At 30.4% G+C, this 17,151-nt stretch overlaps 2 protein-coding genes across 2 annotated transcripts; both read right to left on the reverse strand.

Moving 5' to 3' along the window:
• Positions 1 to 224: 224 nt before the first annotated feature.
• LOC113000768 (protein IDA) lies at positions 225 to 898 on the reverse strand. The gene has a single exon (XM_026127522.2). The coding sequence runs from the start codon at positions 738 to 740 to the stop codon at positions 456 to 458; it is 285 nt and encodes a 94-aa protein (XP_025983307.1). The 5' UTR covers positions 741 to 898; the 3' UTR covers positions 225 to 455.
• Positions 899 to 12,956: 12,058 nt separating this feature from the next.
• On the reverse strand, positions 12,957 to 16,357 carry LOC100784756 (piriformospora indica-insensitive protein 2). The gene is made up of 2 exons (XM_003556209.5): positions 14,925 to 16,357; positions 12,957 to 14,356 (listed from the first exon to the last, which is right to left on the reverse strand). Exons 1-2 carry the CDS (start codon positions 15,135 to 15,137, stop codon positions 13,136 to 13,138), a joined length of 1,434 nt encoding a protein of 477 aa, XP_003556257.2. The 5' UTR covers positions 15,138 to 16,357; the 3' UTR covers positions 12,957 to 13,135.
• Positions 16,358 to 17,151: the final 794 nt, after the last annotated feature.

Consider the following 17,151-nt stretch of genomic DNA (forward strand, 5'->3'; position numbering starts at 1 on the left):
AGTCAATGTTACACGTAGACACGGAACAAGTGGGTGCATGGGGTAATGTACTATGTACTAGTTGAATGAAAATCAGCTGCACATGTTTCTGAATTCTGATTTGCTACATGAAAATAAAATTCAATTCAAGAGAAATCAATTTGGTTTGATTATTCATCATGATCACAAAGCACAAATCAATAGGAGGGGGGAAATGAATATATAAAAGATAACAAAAGCCTCTCAAACTGAAAATGAGTAAATATATTATTACTATATGCCATATCCCATATGTACAGTAAAATTTAGAATTACATAACCAAAAAATTTCAGACCTTCTAAGGATCTAATATAATATCATTGTGCTTGATCTATATCTGATTGCAAACCTTTCATCTCTCTTATCAATTAAAAACCCAACAATTAAAGAAGAAAAAAAATGGAGAAACTCGTGCAAAATGGGCATCATGTTCATCTCAATTCTGAGGAGTGGAAGCCACCAATGAGTTATGCCTCTTTGAAGGACCTGAAGGTGGTATTGGCACCCCTTTGGGGAAGAAGTTGAAAACAAGACCTTTGTATGGAAATCGTGGTTTTTGCTGCTTTGGCCGGAGAAGTTCTGAGCCTTCATTCAGCCTCATGGTTGCTCCTGTCCTTGTTGCAGTGCAAGAACCAACAAGAAGCAAGAAAGCAAGGAGAATAGCCAGAGAAAAGGCTTTGCATGGAAGATGCAAGGTTTTAGAATAATGAGAATTAGCCATGAAAATGGAAGGAATAAGCTAAGGTTGTTTTGCTTCAGCAGGATTTTAGCTTGTTAAGAATATGGAAGAGGTTTAAGGAATATGTTGATGAATTTATTGTGAAGAATTTTTTTACTTTGAAGGAACTAAGGAAGTGGTTTTATATATATGTGGTGGTTTGCATGGGGAATGAAAAATGTGGGCTATTTGGGTTTGTGATGAAGGGTAGGTAGGAAATATGAACAAGAAAATTGAGATGCACGCAATAGAGACTATTGAATTTTGGATGTCAACGTTTGTGAAAAAATATTGAATATTTTGGTACAAGTATTTGGCGCCGGCTATGCTTGGACTTGGACTTGGGGCACCAAGTTTATTACTAATTTACAGGTCAATAAGAACGATTTCCATAGAAAACATTCCAAAGCGTGTGATTGTGAAAAAATTGAAAACTTGAGCAGATGTTTCAAACCCCAAAAATTCAAAAAGGATTAATGGTCACCGTCACTATTTGGAAGAGCTGTTTAATTTCATTTTTCTCTCAATTTTATGAAGTTTGGGCTGATTAATTGTACCTAAAATCAGAATTAGAACTATATAATAAGGCATTTAAATGCAGACAGGAAAACCCTTATTGTCTTTCTTCCATCTTTCTAATTGCCATAAGGAATCTTAGATCATGTTTCACGCGCAGGAAGTTTTGGATTTAATAGCACGTACGGCGGCAAGCATGGCATTGTAGAAAATTAACGGGGTGTGATTAAAGTTTTGTAACCACTTAATTAGATGTACTCTATGATTTAACTCATCGGCATGACACAATTACACGTTCTAATGCATAAAATAACAATAAAATATTTGTTATTTCTAGAATAAAAGTACTTTAGCTCTCCCAATTTTAATCGAAATATATATGCTCGTGGTCATAGAAAAACCAAAATTGTTGAAGCGCATCTAGCACAACACAATGGTTGCCAAGCATTCCATTTTTGGCAACAAGGAAGAGAGGCTTTTCGTGACTGAATACTGAATAGCATTAATTATTGGCATTTTTTGTTGAGAAGCCACTTCATAATTCTTGAGTGCTAGCTGTCCATGAGATGCTATTTTTTTATTGCACTTATAACATCATTAATTGGGGTGTTTATTTGGAAAATGAAAATATACCTGGGGCTTGTTCTTTCCGTAGAAAAGAAAACCAATAATTCTTGTGGGTATCTTTTGCGTGCAATGGTTTTGTAAGAAAACAACACTTTCTTGGGGTCCACTTATGCTTGTTGTACATTCGACTTGTCGACACTAATACTCAAGACTCGAGCTAATTCACTTTCTTTCTTTTTTTTTTACTTATCTCGTAGCCAGATACCAATTCAAGCCATATCTTGCTAAAATGTTCAATGGTTCTTAATTAATAATATCTAAAAACCATACTTTAAACTGCTTAATTTTTCGATTTGTTTACTGATATAGCAAGAATACTTGCATAACGTTTCGATTTGGAAACAATTACATTTTTCACAGGTCATTTATTAAATCAAATATAATAAATTATTTAATATCTCTTTTAATAAATAAAAAATTGCTTGTGTCTTTGACAACCTTAAAGGATGATGTTAACAAAACTATAGATTTCATCGTCATTTGAATTATCATTATAGCATGACAATGTGATTTGAAACTTAATTAAATTTATTACAATGAAACTTGATAACAAGGACAACACACGAACGTGTCAACGTACCTCCGCAGATAACAGATTTTAAAATACGCGTGGCTATAGTTCAGTGAGATGTTGTAAAATATACATATGACGTGTAATTATTTTTCTGAATTTACAAAATACTAGTAATAATTCTCAAAAGATTTTATTTAGCATTAAAAATATATTCATATAGCAAAAGTCGTTTTAGCTTAGTTTATCTAATATCTTTGTAACACCCATTTTTTTAAATAAATTTTAAAAATAAATAGAGTTTTAGAAAAATAATAAGATTTTTGTAATTAAATAAATAATGATAAATAATTTTATTAGTTAAAATAATAGTTTTAAGGTAAATAAAATAAATATATGTGCTTAAAAATAAATAAAAAATATTTTGTTTATTCATTTGATAAGGAATAAAATAGAATTCTTTTTATAAAAAAATAAAATAAAAAATAGAATAAATAATAGGCTAAGAGTACCATAGATATAAATAGAGACATATTAGGTCAGTTTTTATATTTACGATACATCTCTACACTATGTTTTTCTCTCAAATTCATTTTCCCTTCTCCCTCTTCTAAAACCCTATCTTTTTCCGACATATACCCAAATCAATTCCAGTAAAATTACAATCTCAGACTCGTTAACAATTGGACCATTGTGAAATTTGAATACCAGGTTCAAAACTTATTTTCTCACAACCCCACCATAAGGATTTACGAAGTAATGTATGTGGAGAGATAAATCTCTCTCACACGAAGACAATCAAATGAAGGCTTCAATCCTTTCTCTTTCTCTTTAACATTTGAAAACCCTAACAGAGCAACCAGAGAAAAAGCTTGAGAAATCTTAGGAAACCACTAGAGATGATGTTATCGTTGTCGAACTACACACGTGAACCTGCTTAGAGGTAAGAAATGAATTTATCGCAATTCGGTTAGAATGAACATGTGTAGGGATCTTTAGAAGATCAAATTGGGGTTTATTTTAGGATGTTTACTGTATTGTAATTCTTCCTTTACGGTTATAATTATGAGATTGTTGTGTTTGACAGACCAATTGATGTCATGATGCAAATTGGTTGATAAAATTGAGTGTTCTTGGTGTTTTTTTTTTGCGTTTTTGAACCTACGTTTTTTATTCCTTTGATTTTGATATGATTATATGAAATTATTTGAGGGGTTTTACTCCCCATGTTGTGAGAAGTATTTTTGTATAATTCTTTTGAATTTTGGACAAGATTTACTAGATTAGTGTGATAAATTTTTGTATTAGAATCATGAAATTGTGACTGAGATTTTGTGTAAATGATAAATTGAATATGTATTGAATTGTAAGATACATGTGTATTGAGATGTTGTGTGCATTGAGTTGTAAGCTATGAACCGTACAATCACACAACTTTAAGACCCTTTAAGGGGGACGATTTAATGCACGACGAGTATTGTGATGAGATCGACTGTGGAAACCCCACGAGTTTAATCACTTTTAGGCAAGACGAGTTAAATTTATTTTGAAAATAATTGAAGAGTCGTGTGTTTTGTATAATTCATAGATAAAGTCTGGATGCCCAACGAAGTTTTTTACTGACATGATACCATATTGCATATATGATTGAGTCTTAGTATATTTGTTGCATAACGCTTGTGTATTGATCGATATTGATTGGTTGAGTGATATTGTGTTTTGATCCTTAGGTACATGAATGATGTGAAAATGTGTGAGACATGTAGTGTTGAGATATGATGTTACGCGATAAGTGGTGGAATGACTTGATTTATGTTTTAGTAAGTTGTATTTCATTTATATGATATCTATATCTATGTTATCTTATTTTTCTCTATTAGTTAGAAATGTGATAACGTACTCCTTATGTGTTGTTTGTGTTTGGATCATGTGATGATCTCAAACTTTGTGTTCATGGGAGCAAATGGTTAGATGGATGACTATGAAGAACTTCATGCTAGAGGATATTGGAACGCAATGCTCTGATAGGATGTGGCATTAGAACATGAATTTCTGTATTAATTGCATGATGTTCTAGACAAGTAGTTTTTGTCATCTTGTTTCACATGCTGAGTCTTTAGTTCATTTTTTTTTTAGTTTTGGACGACCTTATTTTGAATTGAAGATGTTTTCATACCCTTAATTGTTAAGTTTTTAATTTGGTGACTAACGTGAATGTAAATTTTTTATCCACGTGGACTTACTTACAATTTTATTAAATAAAATTGATTTAATTAGATTTCATATTTTATATGTTTTTTTTTTCATTTATATACATGTTGGGATAAAGGATATCACAATCTTGAATTCAAATTTTAAATGTACACAATTGCATTGAATATTCAACAAGAATTTTGATCCATACTACACAACTTTTGAGTATATATTATTTTTATTTATTTCTCAACTATTTTTAACTAATATATATACATGAATATTTAAAATTTGGCTAAATTTTAATTTTAGTTCTCCTTTAATTCTTGGTCCTTAATTTTGATTTTTTATTTTGTTTTCATAATTTTGATTTAATCCTCAAGTTTACATATATTCATTTATTTGTTTTATTTTTTACATTTTGATTACATCCAGGATTTGAAATTAAAATTTAATAATTAATAAATAAGTTAATTACTTAAAATGTCCAAAATAGAAGAATTAAAAATAGAAAAAATTAAAAATTGAGCTAAAATTGTATATTTTTAAAAAATAAGGAAATCAAATCACGGATAAATAATTAAAAGGAGATTAAAATTGTAAATTAACCTTAAAAATCATTATGAATATTGATATGTATTCAAATACTACCTCCAGTCCTTAAAAGAAATAAGATTTATTATAAAACTTGTTTCTTATAAAAAAAATCTAAGAGAGTAATTTTATATTTACATAAATAAAAATATATAATTATATTAAATATTTTTTATCTTTAGGAGGCGAAGACAATAGAAAAAAATTTACAATAATTCATTTATTTTATTTAACTAATTAAATTAGATCTCTTATCAATTTATATTATATTGAATATAAAAATAATAATCTATGAGATAATAAATAAATTATATTGAAAAACCATCATGTTGCTTTGACGGTAGTTTTTATTCTTTGATACTTTCCAATATTGAGTTTTGAATATATCTTCATTAATGATGGACTAATTACAAAACCCAAAAAAGCAAAGCAAAGGAAGCACAACATTACTTTGTTTAATTTTTGCTCCTCACAGTATATGGGTGGCTGGTGGCTGAATTAATACAAGATGGAATCACTTATGATCACCACACCCTACTTTTACTCTCCAAAATTAGTAGAACCTGTGCCAGTTGAACTAGGACCTTGTTGATCCATCTATATAATGCTTCCGTAATATGTGGATTAGACTTCATGGACATTTACCGATGTACTAATTAAAATATTAGAGATTTCAGCTTTGAGAAACTGATAAATTTAGTTGGTAAGAAACTAGATTAACTAGTTTGATTACGCATGTATTTTCGTCAATCACTTTCTTCCCTTCAAAAAAAAAAAAATCAATCAGTTTCTCATAGTTATTTTCCTAAAAATTCATATGCTGCACTTGTTGCTGATCTACTCATTCAGACCTTGGTCCATGTTTAAAGGATTAAACATTGATTTCCACACGTGGAAAGCGAAGGGACGAAAACTAAGAGATTAATGCTTTTCATCATAATTGATATTTTGTTTAGGATTGATTAAGTTTTAATCCTCAAATTATGAGATTTTGAATTTTTATCCTTAAACTATTTTTTTTTAAATTTGATCCCTAGAAAATTTTTCATTATTAAAAATAGTCATTACGGTTAATATTCTCGGTTAAATAATGAAATATCATAAAATAAAGTAGATTAAATGTTACATATATGTCATATGTATGTTACATTGAAGTTCTGAATGCATTTGAAATTATTTTGGAAGTTATTAATATATTACATTTTGTTTTTGAATTAAGTAATTATTCTTTTTTGTTTGATTTTATTTGACAAGAATATACTGAATTAGTCATTATAAAATAAAAAATTAACAAGTCACTCTTGAGTTGAAAAATAAAAATCAACTACATGATCATTTAAATAGACAACTCGGTATTTAACAGAGATTACTAACGGTGGAAATTATTTATAATAATGAAAAAAAATTAGGGATCAATTTAAAAAGAAAACAATAATTTAAGGACGAAAAATTTAAAATCTTCGTAATTTAAAGACTAGAAACTTAATTAGTATTTTTTTTATAATTTGAATAAGCTTAAATATCAATATGATTTCCCCGACCCACCATGTACGTTATCATATCGGACATATTATAGCCCAATGGCGACCCAAAACCATTATATTCTGGTCTTGGAAAATTGTAAGGCAGCCCAATTGTAGCCCATTATGTGTGTGAAAATTTCTGATATAATTAGGGTCCGTGTGAAAATTTCTGATTTGCTAAAATTTACATTAGATAAATATTTGAAAAAAAGATTACGAAAGAACACAAATTAATAGATCAAGTATTTCGAATTTATATTATTTAGTAGCAACAAAAATTTTATTATGTCATTTATTTTGAATTCACATTATTTATTAGATACATCAATCTTATTTTGTCATATATTTTGAATTCATATTATCTATTGGTTATAACAATCTTATTTTTATCATGCTATATATTTTGAATTTATATTATCAACCAATTAGCTTACTTGTATATATTTTATATTTTGAATTCTCATAAATATAATAATAATGTAAATTATATTAAGATAATTAATATTAAAAAAAAAGATATTTGAAAAAATTTTATATTATTTTACTTATGTTGTCAATTGTTAATCAAACAATGCAAATAAAAAAAAGATCCTATAGCTTAAGTATTTTTGTCGCAATGTAGGTCATGACGGGACGACAAAATAAAATTAGATAAATTATTTTCCAAAAAAAGAGAAATTTTTTTATATTATTTTATATTTGAGGAAAACGTCTAGAAAACAAAAAAGAATAAGAAATGATATACGGTTTGAGAAAAAAGAAGGATTCGGGAGTCGTTTACGCACGGAGAAGATGTTATCACCTCACGCACCCGTCATGAAGACAACAACCTTTAATTGAAGGTGCTAAAAATAAATTGATTTTTTAATTATTTATTTTCTCTTGAGAACATGAATTATGTTTGTTATATTTTTTTGTTTATTTAGAAGAAGAAAGAAATATTTTTTTAAGAAAAAAGAAAAAAAATTAATGTTTTTAGTTTTTTTACTTTTTAAGGTCAACAAGGTATTTGCCCTTACTCCTATGTATTCTCAGGTGCAATAAAAAAATCAGGCTTAAGTAATTCTTTGTAGAAAAAAAACTTGTGTGTTGGGTTGATTTTTTTTTTTATTTTGAAAGATTTTAGTTTTGTAATAAATTTTGTGAAGTCCAGCAAGTTGGAGACCCAACATGATATTCACAAAATTTTCTCACACATTATTGAAAACACTATCAAGCAAGTCGGAGGTCTTGCATGGAGTGCGTGGAACGTGAAAAAGGGGAATTGAATAATCATTTGTTTGAGAATTTTACCCTTTTTTAGAAAAGACTTTAGTTTTGTGGTAAACTTTGTGAACTCAAACAAATTGGAGACCTAGCATGACATTCACAAAATTTTACTCACATGTTATTGAAACACCACCAAACAAGTTAGAGACCCAACATGAGATGCACAGAACATAAGCATGTACTAAAGAATACTAATGCCGATTTGCAAAAATAAATAAATAATTGACATATTGTTACGAAATCAAATAAATAAAATGATAACAGAAAGAGGTAGAATAAAAGTGGGGAGTACACTTAGTAATTAAGGATGCAGGATTAAAACATGAAAAAAATAAGATAATAATGAAATATTTACAATACATTATTAATTAAACTAACTAACTAGGAAATGATAAAAAGAAAATCACATCCAAGGATAAAATAAACAATTGAGATAATAAAGAAATAAAATAAAATAAAGAGCTATCCACTAATATTTATAATTATTTTACTTTTTTTTGTTTCTCTTTTATCTTTTTTTGTCAAAATCAAAAGGTTGACTTTGATTTAGTTAAGACTGACGGAGTGCTAGTATGATAGAGCTAGTCACCAACCTAAGTGTCAGGATACATATATAAAGGAGGGGGTGTAACCATCCATATTTATTTTATTTCAAAAATGAAAAAATGTGCATGTGTTAAGAAAGGGTGCATCTCCCTCCCTTCTCTGATGGTGATGTCAAGTATTATCTTTTCGTTGGTCAATTCTCCATCCTCGAGATTTGTGTTGCTTCTCATTTTTTTGCTCATTCATTTTCTCTTCCTTTTGGGTGGGGGGGAGAGAGATTATTAGGGTGTGAGAACTATTCTCTTTATCCTCTATGATAATGTGTAGCAAACTTTAAATTTTCATTTTTGTTTAAAGTTGGTAAGGAATTTTTTCATCTTTAATAATTCAGTACTAAAAAAGCACACGGAACAAAATAATTGAATGTCAAAAATAAATTATAAAAATATTATTTTATTTTTAATTTCGAAAAAGCGGTAAAAACTTGCTTTTATTTATAATTAATTTCAAAGGATTACGGAAAAGATATTAAATCGCTTTTATTTATTCTTTCAAATGATCACAGAAAAGATATTTATTTAGATCAACATGCCCTTCAAGGCTGTATTTTTTTTCCAGTGAGTCTTGGGTGATATTTAATTTATTTGTTTTTTGGTTTTTTTCTCGTTAAAAGAAACTAGATCGAACATATTTTCCGAAACTCTTAAAATTAAGTAATTTAATTTTTATAAAAGAAAAGGAAACAAAAGTATTTTCTAAAAAAAATGAAGGAGCATTTAGAGAAAACAAAACTTAATTTTCTTATCTTCATCTCTCTCTTTTGAAACATCAAGTTGAAAAAAAAATCAAATAACTTCTATTTCTTATTTTGCCTTTTGAGCCAGAAAAAAATGGACCAAACACGCTCTTAAAATATTTTAAAAAATAAAAAATAAAAATAGTTAATCTATTAATTGTTAACAACCAAAGAAAAAGGAGTTAACCGATAATTTACTTAATTATTGTTGGTCATGATTCATGAATGTGTTTAAAACTGTCAATACTCAGCGTTAACCAAATGTTCACGTTTTAAACTTTTGCTTCTCTAAACTGCCAAGGGTAAACATAATACGGAACACTTGAATTATCTAATATAAGATTATTTTATCTTAAATAGTAGTTTTAAATTTTAATCCTAATTATTCAGTAGTTATATCCGACTTGAGCACATAGTTTTTAATATGCAATGCATTAATAAGAGTTAAAAAAATGTGATTTGAACAGAATTACTTCTAAATTGTAGTCTCATGGAAAGAGAAGGGAATTGAAAAAAATGTGCATTTCTAACCCATTCGAACTAGATTTTGTTTTTCTACTAAATTGTTTTTCCTTTACATGGATAGTTCCACAAGCTGCATGTACCATGCTACTGGGCTTTCTGTTTGGTGTTTTGATGAGAGAAAACAGTAGCTGTTCGTTACAGACTGACTTAGAAGATCAGGAATTCAGAGAATGGTAGTGCCAATTAATATGGGTGTGGCATGGCAAGGTGAATTGGTGACTATTCAATTTTGAGCATGACTTAACCTATGGACCCTGCACATGCCCTTTGATACCTAACATTGCTCAATACAGGACAAGAAATTCCCAAGGATTTCAAGATGAATACGACCCATTAGATTTATTATACAGGAAAAGTCAATCATTATTCCATTGATAAATGGTCATCATTATTTTTTTGAATTTTTTTTCTTACCCTTCATTATTTCTTGTGGATGCTCATGTGGTGACAGTTCAACCATTGTCCAAAATTTTTGTATTTATTTTTAAGTACCACTTAGCACTGTGCGATTTGAGCTATTAATACAAGACGTAGTTGCTTAGTTATTATTATTTTTTTATTAAAAAAACGCATATTTCTATCCTTAAGATTTTTAATCTGAGAAAAAAAAAATTCCTATGTTAATTTTACTGTTAAAATTTGACACAATTATATGACTAATACATGACTGATTTATTTTTTAAATTATTCCAAAAATGGTAAATTAACACCTCTTAAAGTTTGAATCATGTGTGTGGCTGGGTTTTTGATCTTTTAAAAGTGGATATTTCAATCCTTGACATTTTGAAAACGTGTAAATCATCCATTAAGTTTTCTATTAAAATTTGCTTACAGTCTCGTACAAGGTTAGACATGACTCAAAAGTCTAAATGTTAATTTTCTTATTTGAGTGTATATAAAATGGTGTTTGCTTTTGGTGTTTATTTTATTGCATGGCAGGCGATTATTGATGTTACAGAGCCAGAAATTAAAGAAGAGAGAAGGCATGCAGAAACAGAAACTATGGAGAAAAAAAGAAGAGAAGAAGGAGGCATGGTGACATTGAAACACAAGTTTCCTTGTAGGGAACAGGATTCCAACAAGAAAGACGAGGAACATTCAATACAATTTTGCTCGGTTACTGACACATGTACATTGTCTAATGCCCCAAGAACAATTTAGAAAACCAAGTTTGAAGAAGAGAGCTAGCCCATGATCTGCAAGGCCAGAGCCTCTGAAATGGACCCAACCCCATCCATTTTACTACACAAGGTCCATTAAAAGCAGTACTGTACGGTCCATTTTCCACCACCCCCAACCTACGTACCCATCATCTCAAGTACATTGTTACACACACACATGACACATCCCTATACTATTGCCTACACCCTACATGCCTATTAACCTAACCCTCCAAACCTCACTTTCAATGTATTAAAGTCCTAACTGTCCTGCATTGGAAATCAAAAAGTAGAAATGCCAAACCCTCATGCCAAATTCTCTGTTTGCCATAGCCAGCAATGCACGATCTCTATTTAATACTAAGACCATAAAACTATTATATTACAGTTTTCTGTATTTTTCTCATATCTTTAATGTTGGATGTTTGACAAGATGTATCTCTAGTCATGAATATGAGATCTCTAAAGAGGATGAGTTCTTGTGAGAGAATTTTGGAAGTACTGGTTTTAAAAAATGATTTTTTTGATGTTTCTTTCACTGACAATTTTAAGAGAAAAAAAGCAAATAAAAAAACAGAAAGAAAAAACGATCCATTGTGAAGTCTCACGAAAAGTATTTTGAGGAATCTATCATTAGTAATAAAAAAAATCTTGTGAAACCCACTAGAAGTAACTTAAAATCCAAAAATAAAATCATGCTTTAAAAATGCTCTTATTGACGATACTAATGAAGTGGTCATTTGATAATTTGTACAAGTTTAATTCTACAAATTTCAAGTTGAAAATGAGATCTTAAAAATTAGTTGAAAATAAGAATATCTCCTAAAAATACTTCCACTTAATTATGGAAATTTAAATTTTGAATATAGAAATAGATAAATTTGAAATTAAAATATAAATATATTTGAAAGGAATAAACAACTCAATAAAGTAAAATTAGATGTTGAATACATTAGATAGGATAAGTGATGTGGTTTATTGAAAGAGAGGATAACTATTAAGAAAATTATCACATGAAAGTGTATTAAATATTTCTAACCAAAAAAATAAAAAAATAAACAATATTATGTTAAGAAAAAAAATGAAGTAAAAAAATTATATTTTTAATTAGTATAAAAAAATATTTTTCATATAATTTCTTTTTTTATTTCATTATGTGTTCTACTCATTCACACAAATGGAGATAAATTTCTTTGCTTCTTTTTTTTTCTTCCTATTTTTATCTATCCAAACAACACATCTTTTTCACTTTATTTCTTTTCTATTTCTATCACTCTTTTAGGATTTAATTCTGTCGTTCTTGTTTCTTTTCTTATTATTTCTTACATCTCTACTACACTGCTGAAGCATAAAAATATAAGTGAAATCTATTTAATATTCGCATTTTCTGATGCTTCTTCCTTTTAATTGCAAAATAATAATACTCACAGAAATTTTTAAGTGTAAAATAGAACTACTATCCAGAAAAGGCCTTAAAAACCAGCAGGGGGAAAATTAAGTAATATTATGATTCTTCTTGTATAGGTGAAGTTGAAGCTAAACCTAAACCTGGCCATATGTGGTAGCAGGCGCCAATCCTCAGCTGAAAGCTACCCCATTTTTGGATCATTATTAATTTGTTATGCAACCAAATTGTTGTTTAGCGTGCACAAATTGATTCAAATCAGGAATAAAATCAAGGACAGGCAACAAAACACTCCATGGTCAAAGTGATTCCATACGTAGTACAAACTTATTCAACTTACTGTCCAGTCCCTATTATGTATAATTTTTTTCCACCGGTACAATTGTACAGAATTCTCTGTGAAAAAGTTGTATAACCATGGCAAAGTCAGTATTTGCCTCCCAAAAATTGAGAATCAAAAATCTTGTAACATCAAAATATTATTAAAACAAAACAAAACAAAAACTTTGCAGCCTCTCCTGATGCAAGGACAAAAGGAAACTAGAAAGTGCAAATAATAAGTAAGCTGATTATGTAAGCTGGTATCCATGTTGAAATAACTAACTTGTAGGGCATTGACAAAGACTATCATATTATGTTAGAACAAAATACAAAAAACATACAAGTTGTTGTGTAACACCTAAAAGGTTAAACAAAGCCTAACTTGAACTCTTTCTAGACTAATAAAGAGTTATTAAATAAGACTTAGAAATAAGCCCATCATCAATATTTTTTCAAGAAAAGTCCACCAGAAGCCATTAGTAGCACAGCTAGAAAATCCCTTAGAGGCTATGAAATGGAAAGTCTCATTCATATCCCCATTGATCAGCTCAGTTTTTGAATCAGATTCTAACAAATTGACCTCTTTCTGGCATGGCTTTACCCCATATGGAACATGGCTTGATGACATTAGTCCAATTTGGTAGCAAAGGTTTGGGTTGTTCCAAGCCCCAAAACGCCTTCCCATTTTTCCAAAAAAGTCTTTAGAGAAGCTAAGCTCTCCTGTGAGATTGTTTCCACTAAGGTAAAGTGCATTGAGACAAGGCAGAGTTTCCAGCTTTGGTGACGGGTTCCCTGTGAGGTTGTTGTCACTAAGTCCCAAAAATCTCAACCTCTTTAATTCTGATAAAGACTCAGGAATTTCCCCTGTCAATCCCATGTTAGATAGTTCCAAAATGGCCAAATTCTTGAGGTTTTCCCACTTTAGGAATCTGACGTCTCCACCCAATGGATTGTTGGACAAAACCAATTCCTCTAAGGAGGACATCTCTTGCAAAGACAAGGTCAACCCTCCAGTGAACCTATTATTCCTAAGGTCCATAAGGGTCAGATTCTTAAGATTAGCAAATTGATTTAGAAGATTCCCTTCAAGGTGGTTGTTGCTCACATCAAGCTTCAATGCTGAAGTTAAGCTCCCAAGTGTCAAAGGCAAAGAGCCAGATAATGAATTGCTACTTAAGTCAAAGATTAATAACTCATTTAGCCCATCAAAAACATCTGGAATCCTACCAGTAAGATAGTTTCCAGCAAGAACAAGCTTCTTCAACTTGATGAGATTGCCAATGCTTGATGGTATTTCACCTGTTACACTATTTTCTAATATTACTAGTGATTGGAGGTTCTTGAGGACACCAAAACTTGAGGGGATGTTTCCGATGAGACCCGGGTTTGATCTAAACTCCAGTGATTCTAAGCTGCCTGCCAGTTTCTGCCAGTTTCCAGTGGGGATGGTTGCTGGAAACATGTATTGTGATTGAGAGCAATTGAAGAAGGATAGAGATTTCAGGTGCTTGAGCTCAAATAAATGTTGTCTAAATTCCAAATCTTGAGCACAACTCAGAGAATTGTCATGGACCGGTCCAATGTTCAAGGCAGTTACATACCAAAATCCATCAAACAGATCACAAGAGACCCCCTACAGAAGAAAACAAACACAGAAAACACAATTAAACAAATAATTAATCACCATGTTCTAGTTAAGTTACAATTTCAGTATTGAATTGCAAAGAGTGATTACATGGTTGAAGGGGCAATAAAATTTCTTGTTAGAAAAAAAATAAAAAAGAGGGAGGAGGACAGCTACTGAGAAACAATTGATACACAAGGGATGAATGATCAACTGTAGAACTAAGCCAAGGGATTATACTTTTACCTTTCTGGCATCCAGCAGAATTTAAAAAGCTTAGGTTCACCTCAGAGTTCATTTATGAAATTGAGTGCAAAGTCTTATTTATATGGTCCTATTAACAATTAGCCAAAATCTTCAAGAGTAAAACAATGTTGTGTGTTCAGAGTTTCACTGTTGATTGTGAAAAAGTTTGTGCAAGTCATTAACCAAACAGGAACTATAACCTTGTAGCTATACTATTCCTACTGACACTCATCAAGAAACCATAGCCTTACAAAAACAAATTTGAACTGTCCAAACCTTATCTCTAGTACAGTACAAAGTAGTTGCTTGGACAAGTTGCAGTAAAAGGTACCTGAATTGGAGTCCAACCACAAGGATCTGGATATAGATCTGAGCCATTCCAGGAATCACCAACAAAGCCTTGAATGGTGGAGTATAGAGCTTCCTGCTCTGCTTTCTCCATAGGAGCTAATATATCAAGGTCTTCTTGTCCACAGCTTCTTGCACTCAGAGAGAATATGAACATCACAAATATGGCATGACTAATAGCTTTGATTCTCTTCATGATGCTAATGAGTCAAAACAGGACTATCAGGCAGAGGAGAAATTCAAGATGGACGAAGCAAAATTGATTCAAACAACCACCACAAGTACTAGGAGGTGCTTGGCTTGAAACCTTGAATTCAAGTGCATCTTATGGTTGATGTATCACATATGCGTTTCTCATTTTAGAAGAGGAAAGAAAAAAAGAGAGGAAGAAAATCTTCAAGTAAATTATAACAAAAGATGCAAGATAAAGAAGGGTGAAAGTTGAAACAGATGACTGAATATCCCTCAGCAATGAAGTGGGTAGTATCTAGACAAATACCCCAACATGGGCCCTTACAGAAAACTACAGTTGTTTTTGGAAGAGCACGGGTTGTAGTATCAAGAAAGAAAGAACAAGATCCTGAATTTATGCTCAAACTTAGAAGGATAGTGGGAATGGAGGAAACACAAAAGCCGAGCAAGAAACCTGACCTCTTCCTTCCTTGTTGTGTTTATGGAAAAACTAAGGAAGTATATATATTTATAAAATATATAAGAGACAACAAGACAATGTCTTAGCACAGCTCTCGAAGCTCAAAGTCATAATAACAATGGCATTAATATATGATCAGAGCAGAAGCAAAGCCACTCCGAGGCCTATAAAACGGAAGCAAAAAAAGTTAAAAACAGTTTTTCCTTTTTTATGCAGCTATGCTATGCAAATTGCACACCCTATGTGATTGTCTTATTGAATACCATTATTAGACTAGTAATGTCTATGGTGGAAATTATGTAGTATGAAGTCTTAATTAGTAACAACTATTAAAAGTGTTATAGGTAGTTGGAGGCAATAAAGGGGTTAGAGTTGGAGGGATTAGTTGAAGCCTTGAAGGAGCGTTGAGTTGAGTTTGCGTAATACTAGTTGGGGACCATTGTCCATGCAAAAGGAAGAGGTGCATGTAAAAGCATGCAAGACAAATAAGGTTTTTTATCCGTTATTGCCTCGTTGTCTAGTGTTTTTTTTTTTTTTTTTTTTGGCTGGTGATTTTTTGACAGCACCATTGAAACTAAAAGGACAAGAGAGAGCACAGTGGCTAGCTTTCAAGAGTGTGCACTTAATCACATTGCTACATAATACAGTTAGCCCCAGAGTTGGACCATACCGCGTACCACTCGTTGAGTCTATTTTTCTCCTCAAAATTTGTAGCCATGTATGACAAATTCTCTTTTCTAACATTTTCTTGTTAACATGTATATTAACTCTGTTAGTCTAAGTTTATTTTAAATGTAAGTAGGTAAATAAACTTTTCCCTTTATTTAAAAGTGGATCGGCTCGTTAAAACTTGCGAGTAAATATGTTTGCACTTGCTAGAGAAAATTAAGAGTGGACACAGTTTGAAATGCAAAAGCGAAAAAGACAATCTCTTTTGTGAAACTTCTTTCAATGAAACCATCAATTGCTTGCAATTTAAGAAGATAAAGTTTTAACGTAGATTGGTTTCGTGTATGTTGCCACGGAATTCATAGTTGGCACAATAATTATCATAAACTATCGACTCTTTAAAAAGATGCTAGATGCTTGATGCTAATAGATTTTCCTGACAAAAATTGCTCAATATTTTTTATCAGTAAAATTTGCTCAATATGACAGTATTTTTTCTTTCATTTCGATGGAAAAAATGTTTCTTCTTCCAAATTTTAATTCGTAATTTGAAGGGAAAAAAATGTTCACGTGAAAAATATACAATGTTATATTTTACAAATTTTATATACCTGTTTTTGTATTTTATGAATTGAATAAACATATATTAGTCAAAAAGATTTAATTTAGTTGATTGAGAAGTGCTGTGTGAATTGTTATAAATCTTTTTATACTGATTTTTATTCTTACGCATAATAAAAAAACAAAAATTTAAGAAAATCATAGGTATATCAGAGTTGCTAAGAAAAGTTGAAGATAAATTAATTATAAGCAAATTTGTTCCTTTTGACTGGTTTTATATTAACTAACAGCGGGTTTTTTTTTTTTTTTGTGATTGGAACGTATAGAG

Source organism: Glycine max, chromosome 20, assembly GCF_000004515.6.
Source record: "Glycine max cultivar Williams 82 chromosome 20, Glycine_max_v4.0, whole genome shotgun sequence".
Lineage (NCBI taxonomy): Eukaryota > Viridiplantae > Streptophyta > Magnoliopsida > Fabales > Fabaceae > Glycine > Glycine max.

What these genes read in the sequence shown, in the direction of transcription:
- LOC113000768 (XM_026127522.2), bottom strand. Translation starts at nt 740, where the DNA reads ATGGCTAATTCTCATTATTCTAAAACCTTGCATCTTCCATGCAAAGCC.
- LOC100784756 (XM_003556209.5), bottom strand. Translation starts at nt 15,137, where the DNA reads ATGAAGAGAATCAAAGCTATTAGTCATGCCATATTTGTGATGTTCATA. An exon ending in GTGGTTGGACTCCAATTCAG is followed by an intron (nt 14,357 to 14,924) that starts GTACCTTTTACT and finishes TTTCTTCTGTAG; the next exon opens with GGGGTCTCTTGTGATCTGTT.